The sequence below is a fragment of the Mugil cephalus genome, chromosome 17, assembly GCF_022458985.1.
Source record: "Mugil cephalus isolate CIBA_MC_2020 chromosome 17, CIBA_Mcephalus_1.1, whole genome shotgun sequence".
Taxonomy (NCBI): Eukaryota; Metazoa; Chordata; class Actinopteri; order Mugiliformes; family Mugilidae; genus Mugil; species Mugil cephalus.
Window position 1 is genome coordinate 22195335 of NC_061786.1, and position 27559 is coordinate 22222893.

The 27559-nt window shown below is 43.2% G+C and overlaps 2 protein-coding genes across 2 annotated transcripts in view; one reads left to right on the plus strand and one right to left on the minus strand.

Annotated features, from left to right (window-relative positions):
• The window catches only part of LOC125024081 (transcription factor IIIB 90 kDa subunit-like), an 86961-nt gene that overhangs the window by 4274 nt on the left and 55128 nt on the right, over positions 1-27559 (plus strand). Inside the window, exons 4-7 of the mRNA XM_047611750.1 lie at positions 5566-5739; positions 11560-11591; positions 17568-17640; positions 27292-27441. Of these exons, the coding sequence (XP_047467706.1) occupies positions 5566-5739; positions 11560-11591; positions 17568-17640; positions 27292-27441 (429 nt within the window). The remainder of the gene's footprint in view (positions 1-5565; positions 5740-11559; positions 11592-17567; positions 17641-27291; positions 27442-27559) is intronic.
• On the minus strand, positions 18677-23433 carry LOC125024084 (BTB/POZ domain-containing protein 6-B-like). The gene is made up of 4 exons (XM_047611755.1): positions 22462-23433; positions 21096-21186; positions 20840-20958; positions 18677-20307 (listed from the first exon to the last, which is right to left on the minus strand). The coding sequence occupies exons 1-4, from the start codon at positions 22914-22916 to the stop codon at positions 19275-19277; spliced, it is 1698 nt and encodes a 565-aa protein (XP_047467711.1). The 5' UTR covers positions 22917-23433; the 3' UTR covers positions 18677-19274.

Below are 27559 nucleotides of genomic sequence, written 5' to 3' on the forward strand. Positions count from 1 at the left end.
AGGAAGGAAAGAAGGAAGGAAAAGTGAGAGAGGATGGAAGGAAGGAAGGAAGGAAGGGAGAAGGGAAGAGGAAGGAAGGAAAAGTGAGAGGAGTGAAGGAAGGAGAAGGAAGGAAGAGGAAGGAGGGGAAGGAAGAGGTGAGAGAGGAGGAAGGAAAGAGGAAGGAGGAAAGTGAGAGAGGAAGGAAGGAAGGAAGGAAGGAAGGAAGGAAGAAGGAAGGAGAGGAAGGGAGAAAAGTGAGAGGAGGAAGGAAGGAAAGGAAAAGTGGAGAGGAAGGAAGGAAGGATAGGAGAGGAAGGAAGGGAAGGAAGGAAGGAAGGAAGGAAGGAGAGAAAGGAAGCAGAGAAAGGAAGGAAGGTGAAGCTGAGAGGAAGGAAGGAAGGAAGGAAGGAAGGAAGGAAGGAAGGAAGGAAGGAAAAGTGAGAGGAAGGAAGGAAGGAAGGAAGGAAGGAAAAGTGAGAGGAAGGAAGGAAGGAAGGAAAAGTGGGAATCAGGAAGGAAGGAAGGAAGGAAAAGTGAGAGGAAGGAAGGAAGGAAAGGTGACAGATGAACGAAGGGATGGGAGGAAGGAAAAGTGAGAGAGAGGGAGGAAGGAAGGAAGGAAGGAAGGAAGGAAGGAAAGGTGAGAGAGGAAGGAAGGAAAGAAGGAAGGAAAAGTGAGAGTGGAAGGAAGGAAGGAAGGAAGGAAGGAAGGAAGGAAGGAAGGAAAGGTGAGAGGACTGAAGGAAGGGAGGAAGGAAGGAAAGGTGAGAGAGGAAGGAATGGAAGGGAGGAAGGAAAAGTGAGAGAGAGGAAGGAAGGAAGGAAGGAAGGAAGGAAAAGTGAGAGGACGGAAGGAAAGAAAGAAAAGTGGAAGGAAGGAAGGAAAAGTGAGAGGAAGGAAGGAAGGAAGGAAGGAAGGAAGGAAGGAAAAGTGAGAGGAAGGAAGGAAGGAAGGAAGGAAGGAAAAGTGAGAGGAAGGAAGGAAGGAAAGGTGACAGATGAACGAAGGGATGGGAGGAAGGAAAGGTGAGAGAGGGAGGAAGGAAGGAAGGAAGGAAGGAAGGAAGGTGAGGAGGAAGGAGGAAAGAAGGAAGGAAAAGTGAGAGTGGAAGGAAGGAAGGAAGGAGGAAGAGGAAGGAAGGAAGTGAGAGGACTGAAGGAAGGGAGGAAGGAAGGAAAGGTGAGAGAGGAAGGAATGGAAGGGAGGAAGGAAAAGTGAGAGAGAGGAAGGAAGGAAGGAAGGAAGGAAGGAAGGAAGGAAGGAAGGAAAAGTGAGAGGACGGAAGGAAAGAAAGAAAAGTGGAAGGAAGGAAGGAAAAGTGAGAGGAAGGAAGGAAGGAAGGAAAAGTGAGAGGAAGGAAGGAAGGAGGAAGTGAGAGGAAGGAAGGAAGGAAGGAAGGAAGGAAAAGTGGGAATCAGGAAGGAAGGAAGGAAAAGTGAGAGGAAGGAAGAATGAAGGTGAAGATGAACGAAAGGATGGGAGGAAGAAGTGAGGAGGTGGAGGAGAAGGAAGGGAGGAGGAAGGAAAGTGAGAGAGGAAGAAAGGAAGAGGAGGAAGTGAGAGTGGAAGGAAGGAAGGAAGGAAGAGGAGAGAAGGTGAGGAAAGGTGAGAAGGAATGTAAGTGAAGGTGAGGAGTAGAATGAAAATGGAAGGAAAGGAATGGAAGGAGGGAAGGAATAAGAAGGATAGAAAGGATGAAAGGAAAAGTGAAGAAGGAAGGGAAAGGATATGGGAAGGAAGGAAGGAAAAGTGAGAGGAAGGAAGGAAGGAAGGAAAAGTGAGAGGAAGGAAGGAAGGAAGGAAAAGTGAGAGGAAGGAAGGAAGGAAGGAAGGAAAAGTGGGAATCAGGAAGGAAGGAAGGAAAAGTGAGAGGAAGGAAGGAAAAGTGAGAGGAAGGAAGGAAGGAAAGGTGAGAGAGGAAGGAAGAGAAGGGAGGAATGAAAAGTGAGAGAGAGGAAGGAGGGAAGGAAAGAAAAGAGGACGGAAGGAAGGAAGGAAGAAGGGAAGGAAAGAAAAGTGAGAGGGAGGGAGGGAGGAAGGAAGGAAGGAAGGAAGGAAGGGAGGAAGGAAGGAGTCCAGTGAGTCGATGCTGATTAAATGATCGATGAGTTACTTCAGTTACTTCAAACTAAACCAAACTCTTCTTCTTCAGGTTTCACATCAAACCTGTTTGTTCACATGAAAACTCTCCGGAGCTGAACTCGTCCCCTGAACTCGACGCGTTGCCACGTTTCTGAGTCTCGTTTTGCTTTTTTAAACCACATCCAGGTGTATTTATAGCTCCCTGCCTCAGACATGTATGTAAATGTCACACTGCTTCAGGGCGTCCCAGATTTTCCTTAAATGCTACGAGGTGTTATTTATGTATTTTAAGAGGCTCTGATTAAGATTCTGATGCTGTTTCTGGAGGTTTGGAGTCAAATAAAGGGCAGAGAAATAACTTTTTAAAAAACTGTGCAGAGGAGCCTAATTACAGCTGCAGCACGAGTCTTTGCCCCAGTTATTATCTGTGACGCCGGCTACGAAGGAAGTAGAAGAGCAATTGTTATTTTTATTTTATTTTATTTTTTTGTTCAGTTCAGATATTGCACAACATGGCAAGAAACGAATCATTAATTTGCTCTTTTAAAACACTTACATAGGTCATGTTAAAGGCCGTGTAAAATTCACTTGTGCCCAAAGGATATGGGAGCTAGTAAAACCTGCTAAGCTAACTAGCTTTTTTCTTCATGGTGGAGTTTCTCCATTGATCTTTATAGAATTAAATTAAAAAAAAGAGGCTAAAATGTAACAAATTAAAAGAAAACAACAATTAAACAGTTTCAGCTTTACTTATAGTACTTTACTTAGTAGACGTCCATCTTGGAAGCCGCTAAAATACGCTAGGCTAACTAGCTTTGTCTGCGTGATGGAACCGCTAAAATACGCTAGGCTAACTAGCTTTGTCCGCGTGATGGAGCCTTTTTTTTCCTCCTTTTATTTATATAACATGAAACTTTAAAAAAAAAAAAGAGGTTAAAATACAAAAGAATGTAATAAATACATTTAGAAAAAACATGTGAAGCTTTGTAGATTGCACAGTGGAGGCGGCCATCTTGTTTACAAAACATTTGTTGGAATTGTAAGTTGTGAAGCGTGAAATAAAAGTGGCACAGTGAACGTTTGTGAATACTGTGAACGTCTGACCTACGTTCTTGGAAGTTTGGACTTGACAGGTTTGTTTTCTGAAGTCCAAACTCTGGAGGACACACGGCGGCCATTTTGAACTTGGTCAGATGTCTATTTGGAACTGAAAAAATTAAATCCAGCGACTGACGACGTTTCACAAGAACAGTGTGATACATACTGATAAACGCCCAGTGTCTAATTTCGCGGCTAACCCTGCTAGCGTTTAATAGCTCATAAATAACAGCCTGTGCCAAAACGTTCCTGTTGGAACTCGTCGTTTCGTCGAGTGTTTGTTTGTTATGGGAGAGCAGGTATTATACGTTGGGACAAATGATGGTGCAGGTAGCGCCCTCCCTTAAATGATTTTAAGCTCTTTGTCTGGACTCAAACTGGAGATGTTGCGGTTACATTGTTGGCGTCTTAATCCGTTGATCCACGAAGACGCCACCTTATTGCACATGTAATTGTTTGGATTAAAGGGAGGATTATTCAGAGAACAAAATATAGGCGGAGACTTTGACACAGGCTGATTTGTCACAACAGAAAAAAAAGATTTTCTCCCTCTGGATGTGCATTAACTTAACATTAACTTCAGGATTGTAGTGAAAGAGAAACCAGATCGACCTCATCTCCACCTCCTGCAACATCAACATTAAAACTAAACAAAAACAACAAGTCTGCACCTACGGCTATAAAACTTAAGCTGCAACTGTGTAAATAGACTGTTTTTTTCTCTAGAATGTTTATTTTGTATGTTTTTATCTTATTTTATTCCTTTACACTTAATTTAATTTAATTTAATTTATCTTATGTGTGTTAAAGAGGAAAACTGTTTTTTGATTCTTCTCTATGATGAAACATGTTGTTTCATCAACAAAACAACAATTTTATTTCTTTTTAACAGTATATTCATTGAGTTTTTCCACATATAATGCGCACAAACATTTATCAACACCTCACACCCACAATCAAACACTCAGGTTAAAGAAAATGACACATACATACATAAATTAGATAATAAGAAAATAAATAAATATACAAATACAATTTCCATCATTTAAATCAAAAAAGCCTGGATAATGTAACACTTTATCAATTATATTGGTTATTTCAGTTATTGTTAATCTTATTAGGCTCCTATTTTATTCAGTAAAAACACAATTTTTTGCATCAATTTTTATTTTTTAATTGATTTTGTAATAATAATATGACATCGTGACACAGTGAAATGAAACAGCGTTTTAACAGAAACAAATCCACAGGGTTTTCATGAGTGTTCCTAATGTTCTGGCCGGTATGACTGTACCCACCAGCTGGTTGTTGTCTTTTGTTTTCTTTGTTGGTTTTGAGACTCGTAAAATGTTTAAAAACCACAAACCACGCGTCCAGATGTGTTTGAGCGACGACGACGATGACGATGGTTCGGTGTCGTTCTGACACGCTGACGTTGGCTCGTCGCCGGTTTCTGATCCGTGAAAACAACGAGACGAGACACGACGAGCTCTCACATTCCCAGACATCACACTCAGTTATGAGGACATGTTGAGCTCATCTCGGGTCTCGAACCAACAAACACACACAAACTTTCCACTGATAAGCTGCGTTCACTCGATCCTAAATCCTAAACTAATTATGACCTTTTACCCTAAAAAAATAAAACAAAAAGTTGTGTGTGTGTGTCAGAAAAATGTCCTCACAGTGTTGATAATCCCAACGGTGTCGGCCATCACATTGTGTTACAAACAAGAACTTAAACACACACACTTCACCGCTGAATGCCAGTAATTATAAACTGCTGAGACATGTATTTTTGTGTGGTTGCGTGTAACGATGTCGTGACTCAGGCTTGTGCCGGGACATGTACATTTGCGCACGTTGTGTAGAATTAAACCTTCACGCTTCTCTGCAGATGTCTGTGTCCTGACGTGTTTGCAGATGTTTGTTTGGTTTTATTGAAGTTTGACTGAAGTCAAAGCTAGTAGAGCTCCCCCTGGTGGCTGGCTGCTGTATAGGTCATAAGCCCCGCCCCCTCCATATTAGTGGGCGTGAAATACACTTTCCTCACAGATGGTTTACGTTATTTTAGACAATGTTGTTGTGGAGACGTTTAGTTGTGGTTATTTAACGCTGTAAAAACAGGATGTTACATCATGATGATTGACAGTTGCCGTTGACAACCACTCCCTGAACCAGTTCCACAGGACAGTGAGAGTATGAAATGATGATAATAATAATAATAATAATAATAAAAGGGAAATGAGATGTGACCAGAAATTGTCTCTGCTTACATGTTTAAAAGTTGAATTTATTCAGGATTTCTTCAAAACATATTTACTCTCCCGAAATAGTCAATCACTCGATGCCGTTCACAGCAGCAATTGACCTGCTTCTTATTTTCTATTTGTTGTCCTCAGCGAAGCAGCACATCAACACTCTGGGTCACCAGCTGCAGCTGAACAAGCATTGTCTGGACACGGCCCTCAACTTCTACAAGATGGCGCTCACCAAACACCTGACCCGCGGCCGCAAGTCGTCCCACGTCATCGCCGCCTGCATCTACTTGGTCTGCAGGACCGAGGGCACGCCTCGTATCCTTCCCGTTCATTTCCACAGAATACTGACGTTATTGGTACAAAGGAGGAACTGCAAGAGCTACTATTAGCTAGGAGGCTAGGAAGCTAGGAAGAGCTACGATTAGCTGGGCAAGGAAGCTAGGAAGAGCTATCATTAGCTTGGGGGCTATGAAACGCTACTATTAGCTGAGAGGCTATGATGGTATTAAGAGCTACTATTAACTGGGAAGGAAGTGCCACTGTTAGCTGGGACGCTATGAAGTGCTACTATTAGCTGGGAGGATAGAAGACTAGGAAGAGCTACTGTTAGCTGGGAGGCTATGAAGCGCTACTATTAGTTTGGAGGCTAGGATGAGCTACTATTAGGTGGGAGGCTTGTAAGAGCTACTGTTAGCTAGGTGGATATGAAGCTGGGAGGGATTACTATTAGCTGAGAGGCTATGAAGTGCTACTAATAGTAAGGCGGCTATGAAGCGCTACTATTAGTAAGGAGGCTAGGATGAGCTATTATTAGCTGGTAGGCTAGGAAGAGCTACTATTGGCTGGGAGGCTAGTAAGAGCTACTGTTAGCTAGGAGGATAGGAAGAAAGGAAGAATTACTATTAGCTGAGAGGCTATGAAGCGCTGCTATTAGTCAGGAGGCTAGGACAAGCTACTATTAGCTTGGAGGCTTGGATGAGCTGTTATTAGCTGGGAGACTAGGAAGCTAGGAAGAGCTACTATTGGCTGGGAGGCTAGCAAGAGCTACTGTTAGCTAGGAGGATAGGAAGAAAGGAAGAATTACTATTAGCTGAGAGGCTATGAAGCGCTACTATTAGTAAGGAGGCTAGGACAAGCTACTATTAGCTTGGAGGCTAGGATGAGCCATTATTAGCTTTGAGGCTAGGAAGAGCTACAATTAGCTGGGATGCTAGGAAGTGCTATTGTTCGCTAGGAGGCTATAAAGAGTTACTGTTAGCTAGGAGGCTAGGAAATGCTACTGTTAGTTAGGAGGCTATAAAGAGTTACGATTAGCTGGGATGCTAGGAAGTGCTACTGTTAGTTAGGAGGCTATAAAGAGTTACTGTTAGCTTGGAAGCTAGGAAGAGCTACTGGTTAAAAATGCCTTTTGGGCGCCTCCCATTGAAGCCTCACCAGCTGGAAGGAGGCTGTGGGGTAGAGCAGAATTTTCTGGAAGCATTTCATATCTCAAATTGTTGGGAAACGCCTTGAAATTCTTCACGAGGAGCTAGAAAATGTTAGAAACCCAGAAAATGTTGCTGGGGAGAAGGACGTCTGGATGCCATACTATTAGCGTATTGTTACTGCAGCCTGACTTCAGATAAGACGAACTCAAACTGCAAATGTGTGCAGGGATCCGGTCAGACCAGAGTTACTGGCCTAAAGAAACACGACAAACGACAAACAGCACAACTGTCAAGTTCATTACGTTTTTAATCAACCACTGCAGTTAGCGAAAACGCCCGTCTTTGCTGATTAATTTCCATGTGCACGGTCTCACCAGAGGCCTTTTCTAGCTAACTCTCAACCCCATAATCTGAAAACAGGCCGCTGATAAAAAAACTGAGATTGTTGCGTCGTCGTGGGGATGATGGGACGTTTAGCTTCATCCGTTCTAATAAGCAGAGCAGCTCTGTTTTCGTTTTGTTTTCGTGCTTGTTGCTTCTGACTCACGTCGCCTCCCAGGATGATTGTGTTATGTAACCGGAGTGCAGTTCAGCCGGGACGGGTTTACCTAACGAATAAAGAGGCGAGCTGGGTGTAATGCCTTCCTGCTGCATTGTTGACTGGGCCCTTTTTGTGTCGGCGAACGTTTGGGGGGAGTGAAGCTGCAGTAAAAATAGCTCCACGCTCGCTTCCTTTTCCAGAGCTGGGTGAGGATCAGGGACAAAAGGAAACACCCGTCTAACCTGGAGTTGAGTTTAACGAGAACCAGCCACACATCGTTCATGTCCCCAGCTCCTGTCTTTCTCCACCCTGTTCTAGCTTATTACATTTATATGTCCCTTCCTCTCCAAAAGGTCCTAAAACATATAAATGATTATTTATTGTGCCAGCGAACCATCAGCCTGGCGCCTTTAAAATCATTTAAAAGTTAATTTAAAACACATCATCTTTTCACTTTAAGTTGTTCATCAGTTATATAATTTTAGTTGAAACTAAATAATTTGAATTAAATAGTCTAGTTTATAGGACTGGGTAGAGCTGCTATTAGCTGGAAGGCTAAGAAGCAAAGAAGTGCGACTATTAGATGGGAGTCTTGGAAGAGCTACTATTAGCTAAGAGGCTAAATGAGCTACTCTTAGCTGGGAGGCCATGATGCTAGGAAGAACTACTTTTAGCTCGGAGCCTAGGATGCTAGGAAGGGCTACTATTAGCTGGGTGGCTAGGAAGAGCTACCATTTGTTGTGAGGCCATGATGCTAACTACTATTAGCTGGGAGGTTAGGATTCTTTGAAAAGCTACTATTAGCTAGGAGGCTAGGATGCTAGGAAGAGCTGCCATTAGTTGTGAGGCAAGGGTGCTAGGAAGAGCTACTATTAGCTGGGAGGCTGGGCTACTAGAAAGATCTACTTTTAGCTGGGAGGCTAGGAAGAGCTACTAATAGCTGGGAAGCTAGGATGCTAGCGAGCGCCACTAATAGCTGGGAAGCTAGGATGCTAGGGAGAGCTACTAATAGCTGGGAAGCTAGGATGCTAGGAAGAGCTACTATTAGCTGGGAGGCTAGGATGTTAGGGACAGCTACTATTAGCTGGGAGGCTAGGAAGAGCTACTATTAGCTGGGAGGCTAGATGCTAGGAAGGGCTGCTATTAGCTGGGAGGCTAGGATGTTAGGGAGAGCTACTATTAGCTGGGAGGGTAGGTAGCTAAAAAAGCTACTATTAGCTGGGAGGCTAGGATGTTAGGGAGAGCTGCTATTAGCTGGGAGGTTAGAATGCTAGAAAGAGCTACTGTTAGCTGGGATGCTAGGAAGACCTACCAGTAACTGTGAGGCTGTGATGCTAGGAAGAGCTACTAATAGCTGGGAAGCTAGGATGCTAGTGAGAGCTACTAATAGCTGGGAAGCTAGAATGCTAGTGAGAGCTACTAATAGCTGGGAAGCTAGGATGCTAGAAAGAGCTACAGTTAACTGGGAGGCTCGGAAGAGCTATTACTATATTTCCTATTCAAAAGATGTGTGTGTAAAATTAATATTTAAACTGTCTGAGCAGCTGTGACTTTGATTAAAACCTGAATCTAAACTTTAATTTTTCCAAACTTCTTCAATAAACTTAAAACGGCTAAAATGGTGCCGATGTCAGTGTTGCTACGTAGCAAATCGTTCCTACCCAAATCTTCAGCCAATGGCAGAAAAGGACAGGGAGGTTGTAAATTATATTTTATTATCAACTCTTCCTTAATTAGAGGTCAGTATTGATCGACGCTGCAAATGTCAGATGCAAAAAAGCTCCTTTAAAGTTTCCCCCTGTGAACAAACGTTAGCCTTTTACCTGCTCTGGGTGCAGGAGATTTCCTCCCGGCCGCGTCGATGGATCTAATTTTAAAACCACGAGCATTAATCTGCTGCTCCTCCGCTCTTCCGGCAGGTTTATGCAGCAGGGATTTGCTCTTATTCAGCCACGAGGGCATTAGCGAGGTTCAACACTAGTGATGTTGGGTGATGAGGACTGAGTCACTTCCCGTTCATCCCAGACGTGACTGATTCAACCGAGGTCAAAGAAAATGGAGAGAAAACTATGTTGGGGTTTTTGCTTCCGATGAGTAAAATGTTGTTTTTCTTGGGAAAAACCTTCATCTGGAGCCGATACGAGTGTAAATGAACATCTGTCAAATTATAAAGCGTCGTCTTAACTTCCCTCTGGAGCAGCTCGACAGAACAAAAGCAAAAACTTTACGTGAAATTTAATATTAAAAAAAAGGCAGATTGACTTTCTATTTAAGCAGCTCCGGCGTCTGAGGAATCACTCAGAACGAGGTCTGTGGATTTTGTCCCCCCCCCCGTCACTTAGACATCATTAAGAAGAAATTTATTCACGGCCATGGATTCGCTGGGAGGAGTAATTACGTCCTGTTTGGATGTTTGCACCTGGCGGACTTGAGAAATCATGAGGCAATCCTTCAAATCTTAATATCCTTCCTGTTGCACCAGATAAGGTGCAGGTGTGTTTTTTTTTATTTTACTTTGTCTGGTGGACCCAGATGTGCTGAAGGACCTGCTGCTGTTTATTTTCCTGATTAAGGGACTCGTCTGTGATCTCCAGACGGTGTGTGTTGGGATTATCTTTTCCATTTCATCTGCACCGCTGCTAATTCCATTGTGAGGCCTTTTTTTTTTATTATTTTTTTTTTTTGTATGGAGGAGCCTCACTAATCCATCCTGGTAGGTGCACCCGTCGCCACGGAGACGCCGTCACCACGGCGACCGGGGAGGATGGGATGACTCCCGATGATCCAGACGTGTTGTTGTTGTGTTTTCCTCCTAAAATTATTTCGGTTCATTACTGAGGCGCCGGGAGCCTACTGAGCATGTGCAAAGCTAGAAAATCAGGAAGTCAAAGAACTGAAGGCAACAAAGGAACGACTCTCTTATGTCCAGACCAAAATGTTGAACTTGAACACAACACAAGGATTACAGCCAATGGCCAGCTATCTGGCTGGAAGGCTAGGAAGAGCTACTGTTAGCTGGGAGTCTAGAATGCTAAGAAGTGCTACTGTTAGCTGGTAGACAAGGATTCTAGGAACATCTACTGTTAGCTGGTTGACAAGGATGCTAGGACGAGCTACTATTAGCTATAGGGTTATGTTGCTGGGAAGAGCTACTATTAGCTGGAGGTTGGAAGTCTAGGAACTGGGAGCTAGATGCTAGGAAGTGCTACGTTAGCTGGTAGCTAAGATTCTAGGAAATCTACTATTAGGCTGGTTGACAAGGATGCTGGGAGCTACATTACTAGGAAGGTTCTAGGAAGAGCTACTATTAGCTGGGAGGCTTTGGAGAGCTACTCTTAACTGGGAGGCTTGGAAGTGCTACTGTTAGCTGGGTGACAAGGATGCTAGGAAGAACTGCTATTAACTGGGAGGCTAGCACGCTAGGAAGAGCTACTATTAGCTACGAGTCTAGGAAGAGTTATTATTGCCTGGGAGACAAGGAAGATAGGAAGAGCTACTGTTAGCTGGGAGACTAGCATGCTCGGAAGAGCTACTATTAGTTGGAGGGTTTTGGAGAGCTACTATTAACTGGAAGGCTTGGAAGTGCTACTGTTAGCTGGGAGACAAGGATGCTGGGAGGAGCTGTTATTAGCTGGGAGGCTAGGATGCTGGGAAGAGCTACTGTTAGTTGGGAGACAATGATTCTAGGAACATCTACTGTTAGCCGGTAGACAAGGATGCTAGGACAAGCTACTATTAGCTATAAGGTTAGGTTGCTAGGAAGAGCTACTATTAACTGGGAGGCTTGGAAGTGCTACTGTTAGCTGGGTGACAAGGATGCTAGGAAGAACTGCTATTAACTGGGAGGCTAGCACGCTAGGAAGAGCTACTATTAGCTACGAGTCTCGGAAGAGTTATTATTGCCTGGGAGACTAGGAAGAGCTACTGTTAGCTGGAGGGTTTTGGAGACGTACTATTAACTGGGAGGCTAGGAAGGTAATAGTTCATTAATACTTGTATTTTGCTGCACTATCAAGAACAAAAACATTAAGAAAACAGGATAAAAATATCAGATATAAAACTCTCTGGGATCCTGTCGTCCATCTTTATGTCCAGATTCGTTGTTATTTCTTCTCTGCTCAGCTTCTACTTCCTTTCGGTTTCAGTCGCCTTGACTCGATTTCTCAGACATGCTCCTGGATCTCAGCGACCTTCTGCAGGTACGTCTCCAAAAACTAAACCTACAACTAACTATCACTTTTACACTAGAATGACGCTGCTTGTTTTGTTACTTGATAGAAGAACAAACACCTTTTTAGTCCTTATTGTTAAATCTTAAAACTCTAATTCAAACAAATACGTAAATAAGTAAATTTATTTTTGTGTCTGACGTCTTACCTTTCACCACGACTCCCATGATGCACCTCTTCCCAACCACTCGTACTTTCACCCGTGTAATTAAACCTGAGTTGTGTGCGTATAATTTTAGAGAGAGCCCCCCCCCCTCCTCCTCCGCCTCCTCCCACCGGTTGTCTGCATATTTAATGGCAGCCGATTCACAGTGAGTCAGGGGTGTGGTGGAGCTGGTGGAGTTGGTGGAGCTGGTGGGGCATTTCTCGGAGTCACAGCTGGTCAGGGGCTTTTATTTTTATGCGCCCAGCTGTCGCCCCAGGAGCCGGCCACCCCTCCTCCCACCCTGCACACACCCACCCTGGCATTTTGAGGCTGGGAGTGGATTTGAAGTGGATTTCGTGAGGGTGGGGTCGAGGCGTTTGTTAATGCTGAGTGTTGAGGCTGAGGCGGTTATATTCCACCAATCTTTTTTTTGTTTTGTTTTGTTTTTTATGGATCCACACCCCGGCCACTTGGTCTCTCCTGCATTGTTTGGATGAATGGTCGGATTTAACAACCTGTTTTTCACAAAGCTGCTTAAGGACGTGGCTTAGTATTGATATATAAACCGGATCAATACTGACTTTAAATATCAGCTGTCCTCTGCAGGGGGACGTTTAACAGGTTCTTAGTTTATTACTGTGACTCAGGCGTTTCTTTGAACCACAGGTGTGTTGGTACCAAACACAAAGAGAATCAGATTTTTCAGACACTTGATGGTAATCGGAAATAAAACTGGCATAAAACTTGTGTAAACCTCTAATAACCAAGTAGACTGTGGATGTGCTGGTTTCTCTCTGGTTGTTGGAATGAGTCCGTTCTCTTTGAGCTCCATGTAGGGTAAACACCCAGTTGGAGAAATCTTGGTCGTCTGCTAATATTTTGTGGGCAAGGGAAGTTTTTTTTATTTTATTTATATTCCCAACTCTGAATGTCCAAAGGTTTTGCAGCGGAAAGTCTCTCCGTTGGGAACTGATTCTGCTCCAACAAAGACAATTTGTATTGTTACTGAAGCAATATATAAACAAGATTGAATTGAATTGAATATCACTTATGAACTTTCGCAGAAGCCACGCCCCCTTAGTTACTGTTGCTAGCCCATTAAGCTTCTTGACGCCAATGGAGTCTCAACACAGTGTCATGGCTGGAAGACGTAAATTGGTGCGTGTCAGTGATTATTTTTTGGATCTCCTCCAGATTGAGGCAAAATGAGTTTCGGTTTGGAGTGGAGGGATATAATCAAAATGTTAAAATATGCAACGAATGGGGAAAATACGATTTATTGTCAATAGCAAAATCTGAGAAACCTCACGACCTCTACTTCAAACACAACGAGCTCAGCTTCAGGAGTAGACTGTCCATTCACAAAATGCTACACGACAGATAAAATTTCCTGTTGGCAAACTGGCTAACAGCTAAAGTTAGCTAGATAACGTGTTCTCGCTAGCTAGCTAGCTAACATTAGTTCAGCTAACGTTAGTTAGCTAGTTAATATTACTAATATTCGCCAATAGTAGCCATAACTTTGATATACAGTTTTGTGTATATGAGCGTCTTGTTAGCTCGATGTTAACTAGCTAGCTATCACTATAGCTTTAGCCCATGCTAGCCTTACCTTGGAGCAGTCCTGTGTATACTTGTTTATTTTAAGGCTCCACTCCTGTTTTGTTTTTTGGCTTCGGGAGTAACACGACTCCCCCAGCGAAACTCTGGGGGCACCTAGTGTCCGACCACACCGCTCCCCCAATTAGCTTATTGGACTTTGTTTGCATAGTCACGATTGCCAGGATGTATGGCAACATATCATTGATGCAACAGGTCATCAAACCATTTTCCATCTGAAATGCAGAAATTTTTGACTTAAATCAGGAAACGTTTGATGCACGTTTTTTTTGGCGTTGACTGATTTTGTTGAATTCTCTGTAAATTTTCCAAATAATCTGATTTAGATCTAGAAAAATGAACCTGATACTCAAGTTTTTAAGAGCTGCAAATTATTTTCCCAATGAATCAGCCTATGACGGTTTGGTAGTCTTGCGAAAAGTCAATTAGACAAAGTTTAAATTAGCACAAGTGTAGGTGAACAAAGGGACTTGTTTTCATGTGAAATCCAACATTTCCACCAACTTCTCTTCTATCCAACAGTCGGCATTTCGTTCTCAGATCTTCATTAACAAACATAACTGTTTGCTTCTGTAGTTTAAAGTTGTTGACGTTGGCTAATGTCACCGGAGCCGGCTTCAGTCGCACAAATCAGGGATCCTTTAATTAAAAGCAGCCTCCTTCGCTTCCACCTGTCGAGCCCAGAAGTATCGAGTGACTCCACCTTCTGATCGTGAGCTTGTTTTGAGTTGACCCCCCCGACCCGGAAAGTTTCACTTAGCGCCGCGGTGGATTATGTTTTCCTCGGCTTCTCGGGTTTTCACCACAAACTCCTCGACTGCTGACACTTTTAAAGTCGGGGTGATTCATGTCAGAGACGCAAGCTCAGCGTTAGACGAAGGGAAGAAAGGGATTTAGATCCAGTCTAAATAGAGTCTCTCAGACTAGATTTAAGATTTAGTCCAAGCACAAGCTGTGTTACCAATAATTCATCTATCTGATTATCTAAATCTTATCATTTTGGGGGGTTAAACTCAAAGTGAAAGGGCTTTAAAGATCTGTAATAAATCTTTATAGCGTAGGAAGTACAGCAGGTCAAAGGTGATGCAGGAAGTGAGTTTGGAAACAAAGAGTCTGGGTCATTATTTTTCTTTGTTTTTATTTCTTTTACCCTGAAACTTTTTAGTGTGAGTGTTCTCACAACTTATTCACATTCAGCAGACACAAGATTAGAGTGTGTGTTTAGTACAGTCTCTGTTTTCGTAGCTCTGTTTTTGTTCTCCACCAACTTCTAAGATTAACGTCTGACTGATGTTGGGCTGATGGAGAATGTTTTAATGGTTTCTGGTTTAGCTTTGGGACGAATCCCGATGGTCGGACTTACAACTTGAGCGACTAAAGTGAAACTTTCCTGAACGTTTTCACCTGAATGGAAATAAACTGATTGACCAACAATCCTTGGACTACAAACGGGAAACCAGGAAGCTCGTTAAAACATAATTAGCCAAGACAAATTGGACTACGAACGGGAAACCAGGCAGTTTTCTGAAAGACAATAGACCAATCTTTGTTGGACTATAAATGGGAAAAACCAAAAGGGTCCTCGAACTTTTTTGCTTTCACTGCAAGCAAGAAACCAGGAAGCGCTTTCAAATGTGATTGGCCCAAGCAGGAAGCTTTCTTAAACCCTACTTCGCCTAGAAATGGGAGACCCGGAAGCTCTTATACTTATTGGCCAAGACGAATTGGGCAACAAATGGGCAACCAGGAAGTGTGCTCAAACTTGATTGGTCAACGCTGGCAACTTTCAAAACTTTGTTTTGCTTTTTGCAAAGCTGAAAACATAAATGAAATTATCCTTCCTCCAGTTAATTCCCCTTGTGTTTCGTTACCATCTAAAGTCTAAGCTATAAACAAGTTGCTTTCTGCAGCTCTGTCTGGTTCGGTTGGAAATAGAAAATATGTCTCTTTGCTGAATCTCCTGAGACCGACAGTCTCAAGTAATGATCAACATCCTCGTTTTAGCCATAATCACACGGTAGCTCTGCCTTTTTTTAAAACTTTAAAATGACCACACTTGTTCCACTTCCTCCACCGCCGTCGTTTCTGCTTTTGTGTATAAATTCCTCGTTGGAATCCGGCTCCCAGAATAGCTGAGGGGAGCATCTGCGTCCCTGTCCGACTCCAGAGAGGGGAGGGACGGGGACGGGGGGACGGGGGGACGGGGACGAGAGCGAGAGTCCGTCTGTCTGCTCCCAGAAAAAACCCCCCCAGGACGTCTGGTGAGAGTCGGGCCTGAAGGAATGACAGAGATCTGACCCGAGTTCACGACCCGATTCCTCCAGCTTTCTCCGGCGTCTTCGCTGCAGGTTTTTCTCGGCTTCATCCCGAAAGCTAATTCCAGCGGGAAGATGATAGATGTGCAGCCGTGCAGCTTTGTTATTCAACAGTTATCCATCAAGAGGGCTTTTCAGGCTGAGCGGGGGTCGGCCAGGATTTACTGCGCAGCCTTCTGGAGGTGTTGGTGGGGCCCAAAACAATGAAACATCTGTGATGGGAGGCTCCACTGTGATAACCCTGACGACACACAAACCCTTCTTCCTGCAAACAAACCGGGTTTCTAGTTTCTAGACTTCAATCATCATCAAGTTTAGAGCTGAAATAATGTCTGAGGTTCTCAGTAATGGTAGAAAAATAAATGTCGGACTCTGGTTTTTTTGAAGCGCTGCCAATTATTTTCCCAGCGGATCGTTTTTAAGCCGCAAGTGTCGACGTTCATGCAACAGGTCATCGAACCATTTTCCATCTGAAACGCAGAAATTTGTGACTTAAATCAGGAAACGTTTGATGCACGTTTTTTTTTTTGGCGTTGACTGATCTTGTTGAATTCTCTGTAAATTTTTCCAAATAATCTGATTTAGATGTAGAAAAATTCTCAGTTATGGCAGAAAAATGAACCTGAGCTGCAGATTATTTTCTCAATGAATCAATTCATCTGGACCCATTTGGTTTATAGACAAACAACCTAAAGACATCCTGAAAATCCCCCTATAAAAGGCAAAAGGTGCATTTTTAGTGAACATCTGTTGATACTTGACAGATTTCACTAAATTCTCTGTTTAAATCAAGTTAATACCTAATAACTATTAAATCAAAGTTGGAATAATGTTTCAAGTTCTCAGTAGTGGTCGAAAAATAAATGATTATTACAGAAATGTGACTTAAATCAGGAAACGTTTGATGCACGTTTTTTTTTTGGCGTTGACTGATCTTGTTGAATTCTCTGTAAATTTTCCAAATAATCTGGTTTAGATCTAGAAAAAATCTCAGTTATGGCAGAAAAATGAACCTGAGCTGCAGATTATTTTCCCAATGATTCAATTTATCTGGACCCATTTGGTTTATAGACAAACAACCCAAAGACGCGCTGAAAATCCCCCTATAAAAGGTAACTACTGTTGTTACTTGACAGATTTCACTAAATTCTCAGTTTTAATCAAGTTAATACCTAATAACTATTAATTCAAGGTTGGAATAATGTTTCAAGTTCTCGATAGTGGTCGAAAAATAAATGATTATTACAGAAATGAGACTTAAATCAGGAAATGTTCCTTAAAAGACAAAGTATTTGATTTTTTTTATTATCATTTTGGCGGTTGACAGATTTTCTTTAGTTTTATTAGTTAAAACCTAATTCGTTTAACCTCTTTGCTTTTTGTTTGGAGTCTGATGGTAAAACCTCCGTTCAGGCCGTGAGGTCACATTAATGATCAGCTGATCAGTTTATGATTTCCAACGTGCAGCTGCATCGACCGCATCTCTAGTTTAGATACGGGATATTGACCTGTAGGGGAAGGGATGGGGGGGGGGGGACAATGCAGGAACAGCGAGTGCAGATTTGTTGATTAGATATGAATCGAACCTTCAAATCCCCCTAAAGCTCAGCCTTTTTAATCGCACGTATTGAAGCGAAATGTTCTGAAAAACCTTGACGTCCGTTGCGTAACCAGAACATTTAACCTGACGGTGACGTAACAGTTTTACTCTGCTGCTCGGGCTGAAAGCTAAAGTAAAGGCTCGTAAGTGACTTTGATTGGCTTTGATGGCACCGGGAGATAGAACAAGGACACGCGGGATTAGAGAAGTAGGGTTTTAACCAGCGACGTGAAGGTTTACGTTTTGTTTCTGCTTCTCCTCCGCAGGTCAACGTCTACGTCTTGGGCAGAACTTTTCTGGTACTGGCCAGAGAACTTTGCATCAACGCTCCAGCTATAGGTACCGACCTCCACCACATTTTACTCAAACATTCATGCTGATAAAACACAGATCATTTCACCTGGCGACATAAGAAATGGAGACTGAATGTCTCAACCACTTATCTAAAACCCAAAGATATTTCGTCAACAATGGAACTGGAGTGTGTTGGTCTCATTTGCTGTATAAATAATTTAAAAGGCGTCTCTGAACGTTTCATAATATTGCAGCTTCGCTAGAAGGCGAAACAGAGCTTCTAAACTTCACGTCCAGTTTTTCTTTCATTATAAGTTGTTAAATCTTAATTTGGGGTTATTTATTTATTGCTTATCATCTGTTTAACCTCTTTATCCAATGTTTGAGCCCAATGATTATCCAAAGACCGGGCTGTTGTTTGCGTTAATAATAGAGTCAAAGAAGCAAAGGTGGAGAAAGGGAGAGTTAGCATGACTCTAGTGGGAAATACTGCAGGTTGATACGTACCTTTTAAATATTCCTATGTTTAAAAACCATTTTATTTAATATGTTTTTATCCTAAAACCAACAATAACAAGAAATGATCAACGCTGTTTGTCTCAGTCGTTACAGTGAACGTCAGGTCATTTATTTACTCTTCAAACTTTAGCTTTTGTTATGGTTTCATTTATATTTTCTAGTCTTTGTCTGGTCCTGTACATTTCTTAAGCCTTAATTAAGTCATTAAGCTGCAGAAATGAGTAGTTTGGTTGTGAGTTCACCTCAAATATTGCAGTAAATGACTGTGATGAAGGTTTTTACTTCATTCAAGTGGAGCTTAACTTGTGTTTTTCTGTTTTTATAAGTCCGCTAACCAAAATATAACAAAAATAAATAAGGCCCTTTGACTTTTCCATCAAGAAATAAATAGAATGAGACTCGTTAGTTAATTAATTAATTAATTCATATCTGCATGAGCTTGATGTTTTGATTGGATCAGGGTGTAGTTCCCTGTGCAGTAACCAGAGGGCGCTGCAGCTCCTCTGATCCCCCGCCTCCCTCCCCTCACCCAGGCTTCACAAAGATGTGAGCGACGTCCGTGTGGCTTCCATCACATTATATCCTTTATGTTTCATCGTCAGGTGTATAAGCATCCTCGTACAGAATACATCTGCTCTTTAACGGCATCCAGCTGTTAACAGTTAAATCATATTTTACAAAAAAAAAAAAAGACACAACGTTTCCGAGGCCGTCCTCTCAAGTGCAAAACGACTTTCTCTGACAAGGTTTCTACGTTTTTGTTTTAATCTAATCATAAACACTACATAAAGTTCTGCTCCTGCTGCCGCTTGGACTTTAGCAACAACATTGTTTTATAGACTCGCACAATATGAAGCAGCCGCGACTCGTTCCAGTTGTGGAGCTCAGCTTGATTACGTAACCACAGATCACCGCCGTGTTAATGTTGTTTCTACAGCAGCGCGAGCGTCAAGAGCAAATAACGTTAAATCAGCATTTAAATAAAAAAATAACATTAAATTAAATAAAACAACAGCTCCTTTGCTTTTTTTTTTTTTTTTTTTTTAAAATAAGTCCTTTGAAGAACTAACCAGGCCATTTTAGTGTCTTTTAATGCTACATTACTTTTGAAGGCTGGGAGGGCGAGAATAAAACCTAATATCATATAGTCCGGGAGCAGCTCACGCGTAGAAGACGAGCTCGGGGATCTGTCCTCCCTGGACCCCCGTCCCGTTGGTGCTGTCGGACGAGCACTGGAACTGAAACGTCACCTTCCCGCACTGCACCTCCGTCATGCCCTCCTGCCCAAAGTAGCTGAGCTCGTTCCCGTCCAGCACGGCGCTGACGGTGTAGAAGGCGTCCTGCTCCACCTGAACCGGGTGCTCGAACCACACCGGGAACGTGCTGCTCGACCCGTCCGACACGAACTTTGTCAGGTTCTGCGCCAGCGTCACCCCCTGTCTCTTGAGCTCGATCTTGACGCTGTACTCGGCCTTGCCGCCGCTCGATCCGTACAGGCCCAAGCCGGCGATAAAGATCCTCTTGTCCACCGCGAACTGGATGCTGTCGCACCGGCCCCGGTAGCGCCACTGGTTGCTCCGGTACGCCGAGGACTGGAAGCGGTGGCAGCGCTGAGGCGCCAGGCCCGTCCTCGCCGTCAGAGGGAAGTCCAGCTGGGGCTTCTTAGCCGCCGTGTACCACAGGAACACGTTGTGCGTCTCCTCCAGTGTCAGGATGTCGGACTGCGCCGCCCCGTCGGCGAACTCCTCCAGGCTCATCGACGGGATGCGAACCAAGAACAGCGCCTTGCCCAGGACGTCTCGCTTATTGCGGGTGGTGGCGCCCAAACCTTGTCTCTTGCATTCCGCCGCGGCCCAGTTCATGACCGCCTCGAACACGACCACCTCCTTGGCGTTGAGGGTCTCCCGCCTCAGGATGATGTCCAGCGTCTGCAGGTCGATCTCGCAGAAGCCCTCGGAGCGCAGCGCCAGCTCGGCCTGGGCGTCGATCACCTCCCAGCAGCGCTGCGTCAGCTCGGGCTCCTCGAACAGGCGGCTCTGGGACAGCAGCACGCAGGCGTTCTTGGCCTCCAGGCTCGTCTCCAGGAAGGTGACGCAGGCCTTGGCCAGGGCGGGGACGATGTACTTCTTGGCGGCGTACAGGGTGGCCAGCACCGTGTCCGCCTCCAGGTCGATCTCGTCGCTGTACATGTACCTGGGAGAAGGAACGGAGGTTGAATGTGTAGAAATGTGATGCAGAAACTGATAAAATGTTTCTTATAAAACGTAGAGATGTCCTCTGGTCTGATACAGATCGTTTAATATTGAGTATAAGTGTGCATCCGATCTTAAATGTCCTAGGAGCTTATACCTCGGCTTCTCATTTCTTATCAGATCGGATTTTTACGATAACTTAAAACTGCGATGCGAGCAGTTCAACGCCGCTGAATGAAAGCCTTGTTATTTCTAACTACCAGTCTGCATATATAAGAGAACTGTCGGGCTTGGGGATGAGGAATAAGGGAAAAAAAAAACGTTTCTAGTTGAACAAAGAGCTCAGAGAAAACCAGCAATTACAGATCACTGTGCTGCCGCCGCCGCCGCCGCCGCCGCTCTCTGGCGCTCGCAGCGTTCTGGCGTTCGCCTCGGCTCAGCTCTGGATGAGTAATAACGCGCTTTGAAGTGACACTGACTGCGCTTGTCGTGCTCTGCTTCTGGTCAGCCGTGAGTGTGTGTGAGTGGCTTACTTCAGCAGAATTAGAAAAGCAGCAGGTTCCACATCTGGGATATGGATCTCAGACTCCTCCTCCGCCAGATCGCCGTAAAACATGGCACAGAAGACGGAGCTTCCCACGGCCAGCACATACTGAGAGCAGAGAAGAAGAAGAAGAGGGGAGATAGATGCGTCAGAGTCGGTCTTTTCTACCGGGCTCAATGCAGGAGCAGGGACGATAACCTTTAAAACGTTGCTTTAAATTCATAGTTTCTCCGAGAGGTCTTTACCTTGTGTGCGGGGACCTTCTGCGACCCCCCCAGGGGACCGACAATGAAGTGGACGTCGGCCATCAGCTCATTGTTAAACATCAAGGCATTCCTGAAAGAAGAGCAGGGTTTTTTTTTTTTTTTTTTTTTAAAAAACGAATAAGCCTCAAGTATTGAATAACAGAGTCCTCCTACACTGCTTTGCCTGGAGACACTGGTTTATTTTCATAGATTATAGCTGTGGTGGAAAAGCTGACAACAACAAAAATACTATAAATATAAGTTAAATGTCTTATTTTTGGCAAATCAGGAGAGTGAAACCAAATTACATTAGGGTTTTATGGCTAAACAGACACTTTAGAAAAGCAAGTAAATGATTGTCAGTGCATTTGTGCAGGACAGGTTTCCTCTAAAATAAAAAGCATATATACAATGTAGTGATTTTATAGTTTTATGTTTTTATTGTCAGCTTTTAGTGTCTTGTTTTTGGCAAATCAGCTGAGCAAAACCAAATTCTATTAGGTTTTCAGTGGGAAAACTAACTTTTATGGGCAAACCAGAAACATTTCAGAGTAAAACTATCTAAATCTGTCATAACTTGCAAAAAAAAAAAGAAAAACATGTAAATGCAGAGGTTTTAGTGCAGTTTATGTTGTTCTAGTGGTTCTCATGTGCTTCAATAACCCTTTTTTTTTTTTAACTATTACACAATTAAATATGAGTTGAGTGTCTTTGTTTTGGCAAAACAACGGACTAAACCCAAATTATATAGAGTTATTACTGGTAAAACTAGTAAATCCTTTTCTTATTGTGGTGTTATTTCATCAAAGCTCGTAGAAAATGCATATAAATGTAGTGGTTCTAGTGATTCATATGTGCTGCTTATATTTTTAACCTTTTATGTATTTAAATATGAGTTAAGTGTCTTTGTTTTTGACAAATCAGCGGACTAAAACCAGATTTTATTAGGTTTTTGCTGGTAAAACTAGTAAATTTATTAAAGCTCGTAGAAAAAGGTTCATTCCAAAAAGAAAAGCATATAAATTGAGTGGTCTTAGTGCAGTTTTATGTTGTTTTAGTGATTGAAATGTGCTCTAATTGCCTTTTTTAAACCATTATATATCAGAATGTGAGTTAAGTGGGTCTGTTTTGGGGAAGTCATCTAAGTAAAACCACATTATATCAGGTTATTATGGTTAAATTTATCAGAACTTGCAGAAAAAAAAAGGGTTTGCTCCACGATAAGCATGTAAATGTAGTGGGTTTTAGTGACTCAAATGTACTGTAACTACGTGATTATGACTATTAGGCTATTTATCCGCACCCTGGCGTGACTTTTGGGAGTATTCCTGACATTTGGGAGACGTTTCGCTGTGTTTTTTGTTACCTCTCTCTGAGTGTCGGGTGGCTGCACTGCCAGCTGGGTGGGTCCACGTTGTTGTTGTTGATGTTCTGCTGGGTGGTCGGGGTGGTCGCGGTGCTGCTGCTGCTGCTGCTGCTGCTGGCCTGGCACACCTGCACCTCCTTGGTCTTCTCCGTGTCCGCTACCGTAGTGCCATTGGCCAGGTTAGTGGTGGTGTTGGTGGTGTTAGTGGGGTACAACTCCGCAGCCATCTTCTCCTTCTTCTTCTGCTGTTGCTGCTGCTGCTGCGGAGGAGGAGGAGGAGGCGGCTGCTGCTTCTTCTTCTTCTTGCTCGACAGGGACAGAGTCAGAATCTCATAACATACCGGCAGCCTGCCGACCTTCGTGGACTTTTTTAGGGTTTCTGGAAGCAGGAGGAGGTACGTGAGACACCTCATGATCCGGCCATGATGGAGCAGCCTGCAGTCTGCCGCTGGCATCGGCTCTCGCGACAAAATCTTAGCGCTAGTACAGCCCCGGCGAACAAGTGAGTGAGTAGTGGAGGAGGAGGAAAAACGAGCTAAATGAATTATAAAAATGAGCGGGGTGCCTTTTTTTTTTATAAATCCGTGTTAAAACAGCATCGATGGCGAAGTTTAAACCCCCCCCCCCAGTTCGCCCAGGGCCCGGGTGGTGGAGGTCCGTCCGTGTCCGCGTCCTCCACCTCCTCGCGCCGCTTCCAACTTCCACCAACGGTCAGCTCATCCTCCCTCGTCCGCGAAGCGTCGCTTGTTTTCCCTTTCTCCGGTGAGTGGGTAATCCGTTTTTTTTTTTTTTTGTTTTTTTAATTTTCCCACCCCGTATCTTCGTTAATCCTCGGTTATTTCTCCGTTTTCTCCGTTTGGACCGAGTCGCGTCCGGCTGAGAGGAGCTCCGCTGCGGCCGTACGTTACCGAGGTAAACTCTCTTATGAGGGAGTTTATAACGTCTGCTCTATTTTTTTTCCCTTCTTTTTTTTTTTTTTCCCCCTTTCGTCGTGATCTCCCTTTGGACACGCCCATGATTTAGTGGCGGCCAATCAGGTCAGAAGCACCGCGCAGATGTCCTCACGTCATCAGCTCAGAGGCTCCTCCCTCGGCCGCTCCGCAGAGTGCGTCACGTGTGAACGCTCCTCCCCCCAACGAGGTTACAGCTGGCAGGGGCGGAGCTGTAGACAATAGTCTCCGGGGCGCACAGCGGGGCAATGGCCCCCTTCTGAAAAACAGAACCCCCTTAGATTAAAACTAAAATATAAAACATATGAGTTAAATGTCTTTATTTTTGGCATATTGGCGGCCTTAAACAATAATAAAGAAATTATGTATGTTTTATGTATTTTTTTTTTTACATTTCCTTTATCTTTTTATTTGTTTTTGTCCCAGGTACCTTAACTGTACCTGTACAATAACAATAAAGATATTCTATTCTTTACTATTCTGCATTATATCAGGTTTTTATAGCCAGACAGATACATTAGAGAGGGAAAAACTAGTAAATCATCATCATCATTTTGTTATTTTATCAAAACTTGACTAAAACTTGATTATGTCAGGTTTTATGGACAAACCAGAAACAGTTAAGAGGGTAAAACTATCATAACTTTTTTTTTCTTTTGGAATAAAACTTAAAGGTTTATTACAAAACAAAAGCATAATGTCTCTTAATGTACAGTACAGTAGCACATCAGAGCCTTATGATAAATGAATAAATTAATATATGAGCACACTATGTCCTTTTTGTGACATTTGTGCACCTTTTCTGTTTATTGGCTTTTGAAAGCTTTTTTTGCCTGTTTATAAATGTTTTACGTCTCTTTGTAGTTATTTTAAGTATCCTAGTGGTTGTTCTGTTTCTCGTTTTAAATGGTTTTGCACATTTATGCACTTTTTTTATTATTATTATATATAACATTGCCTTCTCTTTGCAGTGATTTGGTGCACCTTTTTTAATTATTTGTGTGTCCTTTTGTGGTGGTTTTGTCGGTTTTGGGGGACGATTTCTGTCCTCTGAGTTGTTTTCTTTTGTGTTTGTGGTGGTTTTTCATCTCATTTTGATTATGTTTGTTTTTGGGGTTGATTGTGTCTCATTTAGTGCCCTTTAGCGTTATTTTGTTTCTTTTATTGCATGCGTTACATCTCTTTGTGCTTGTTTTGTTTGTTTTTTGGGTCTATTCATTAACTTTTATAAGTATTTTGGCTTGTTTTTACGAGGTTAGACATCAGTATGGCAGAATTCTGTTGTGACAGTGGCTGTAAATGTTCAGAGTGACATTATTTACACTTAAGTGTTTCCGTGTATTGTGGTAAATATGGTCGTGGTCAAATGTCACCGAACTCAGATCTGCTTAAAATCAAAAATAATACATTTACGGTCCATTTTTCACAATGTAAAATCCAAAGAGCAAACAAAATGACATTGTGTCTGAATGTCTCAGTGGAATTTAAAAATAATTCTGCAGAATCGAGCTCTGATATGTGGCAGAGCCATTCGCACCATATCCTGCACGAAACGAACCAGAATGCATTGCAGTTTTGAGTCCACTAACAGTGAGTTTGCTGCTCTTCTCTGGGGGCGGGCAGAGTCATTTTTGGGTAATGTCGGCGGAGCAGGTTCAAAAGGTAAACGGCAGCGCTCCATCACAGAATGACCGCCGGGTTGTTTGGGCGTCGCAGATTGATTCAGCCTGTTTTTTTGTTTTTTTTTTTGTTTTTTTTGTACAGACGCTCCAGTAAAACTTGGAGCAGCGATGGCCAGTTTCTGCAGACGTATCATTACATGGTGCAGAGGGGGAAGGGATCAGCCTGGATCTTATTACCAGCTGGCTCTACCAGCTTTCCACTGGTCTGCTTTTTAAACAGAGCCACGGACTTCAAGGATATTTGACTCCACTGTCATAGACGCCGCATGAAACTCTTACTTTTTTTTTTTTTGTCTGTGGTGGGGAAAAAAAAAAAAGGATTTCTTTTAAGTCTCATTGTTAAATTCTCAGCCTGGTCAAATAATCTTTAAATTAAAATAAAAAAGAGAGACGTGCTGGTCACCTGCCACGTTGTTTCATGGCTAAAGCTGATGTTTCTGATGCTGCAGAAATATTCCTGTAGCTTCTCAGAGACACATGAGCAGCAGCACAAGGGTTAAGAAGTGAGTTTGTGGTTGGAAACTTGCCCATTTAAATCCTTTCACCAGCTGAGAAAATCTGGACGGGGATGCTGAATGAGAAACAGGCTGCTTGGAGGTGCACTTGAGCTAAATGCTAATCCTCCAGCTCTCCAGTGGAGCTAATTAGCAGCCAGCTCCAGGAGACTGGTTTTTACTGGGCGGCTTTGCAGGAGGCCAGACTTTTTAAATCTGCGCATGTTTCAGGAGCGACTCCCGGTGATTTTCCTTGAAATGGAAAAGTTGACTTAATCCGGCCTCCTTTGTTTTTTTTTTGGTTTATCTGCTGTTTAGACGAAGCGAGGGCCTGTAAACAGAAGTCATACGGGCGCGTTGGCAGCTTGTTTACTGGACGGCGTTTTTTTGGTGAAGGATCATCCTGAGAGTTTTTTGGCAACAGGACGTTGGAACAAAAACAGAAACAGCCTCTGAAACTTCAACACGAGACTGACGCTGATCATTACAGGACACTTACAGCCAGGAAACGTGCACACATACACCGATCAGCCACAACATTATGACCACCTGATAGGTGAAGTGAATAACATCGACCATGTTGTGACAATTTAAAGTTCTGCAAGGAAACTTGTGGACCTGATTTCATTCATGTGGATGTTACTTAGACATGTAGCCCCCATCCAGACCAGACCAGACCAGACCAGACCCCCCCACCCCGTAGAAATGACCCGCCATGATGGCAGCGTCCATCCCCAGCAGGATGGTGGTGGTTTCATGTCTCTTTGTTGTTGTTTTGTGTCTTTTTTGTGGCATTCATCAGTCATTTTGTGGTTGTTTTGTGGTGCGTTGGGGGCCATTATTGGTCCTCAGAGCTGTTGTTTTTTTGTTTTTTTTTTTGTCTTTGTGGTGGTTTTGCATCTCATTTTGGTTATTTCGCATCTACTTGGTGTCATTTTGTGTCTCTTAGTGTGTGTGTTGCACCACTTTGTGAGTGTTCTGCTGGGAAACGCATTCATTCATTCATTCATTCATTCATTCATTCATGTGGATGTTACTTAGACATGTAGCCCCCATCTACACCAGACCAGACACCTCCACCCCATAGCAATGACACTCCTCGATGGCAACATCCATCCCCAGCATGATACAAAATACCACACGAACATCACAAGGTGTTGACCTGGCCTCTAAATTCATTTCTTTTTTAATTTACTGAACTCTTGTCTTCTCTTTGCGGTCAGTTGGTTCATCTTCACAGTTGTTTGCGTGTCCTAGTTTTGGTGTTTTTGTGTCTCTGTGGTTGTTTTTTGTCCTTTTGTTGTTTTCTTCTGTCACTTTCTCATTGTTTTGTGTTTTTGTTTTTTTGTTTTGCAACTCATTTCGTGCCCCTCTGTGTCATTTTTTTGTCTCTTGTGTTGTTTTGTTTTATGTATTTGCACATTGAAGATAGAAAACATTAAAAATGGTGATTTCTTTGTTGTGCGGGATGGAAACCAAGAGAGGCAGCATCTACATACGTGAAGGAAAATTAAACCACAAATAAGAAACACAAACATATAAAGGTACAAATCATTATTTACAAATTTAGAGGAACCTCCATCTAATGCCCTTTAAATGTTAAAAAACCAAAAAACTAAACTTTATTCTGAATATATGAAGAGACGAGCACATACACATGTCTCCTAATAAACTAAACCAGTGAATCTGTCCTCTCGCCATCAGACCCGTGTCTTTACATCCCCCGCTTCGCCCAGATGCTGGAGTTCGGTGACAAGAACCACGACGTCGCCATGACAGCGCTGCGACTGGTGCAGAGGATGAAGAGGGACTGGATGGATGCGGGACGAAGGCCGTCAGGACTCTGCGGAGCAGGTAACCGTGACACCAGGCGGCGTCGGATTTCTTATTTTTATTCCAGGCTCTAGGCCTCGGAAGCAAAGGAAAGTGATTAATGCCGTCTGGCCTGTCGGCATCCAACTCCAAGGTGCCC

Coding starts and splice junctions, on each gene's coding strand:
- LOC125024084 (XM_047611755.1), bottom strand. CDS start 22,916: ATGCCAGCGGCAGACTGCAGGCTGCTCCATCATGGCCGGATCATGAGG. Junction 21,187..22,461: donor CACCCGACACTCAGAGAGAG/GTAACAAAAAAC, acceptor CTCTTCTTTCAG/GAATGCCTTGATGTTTAACA. Junction 20,308..20,839: donor GCTTTTCTAATTCTGCTGAA/GTAAGCCACTCA, acceptor TCCTTCTCCCAG/GTACATGTACAGCGACGAGA.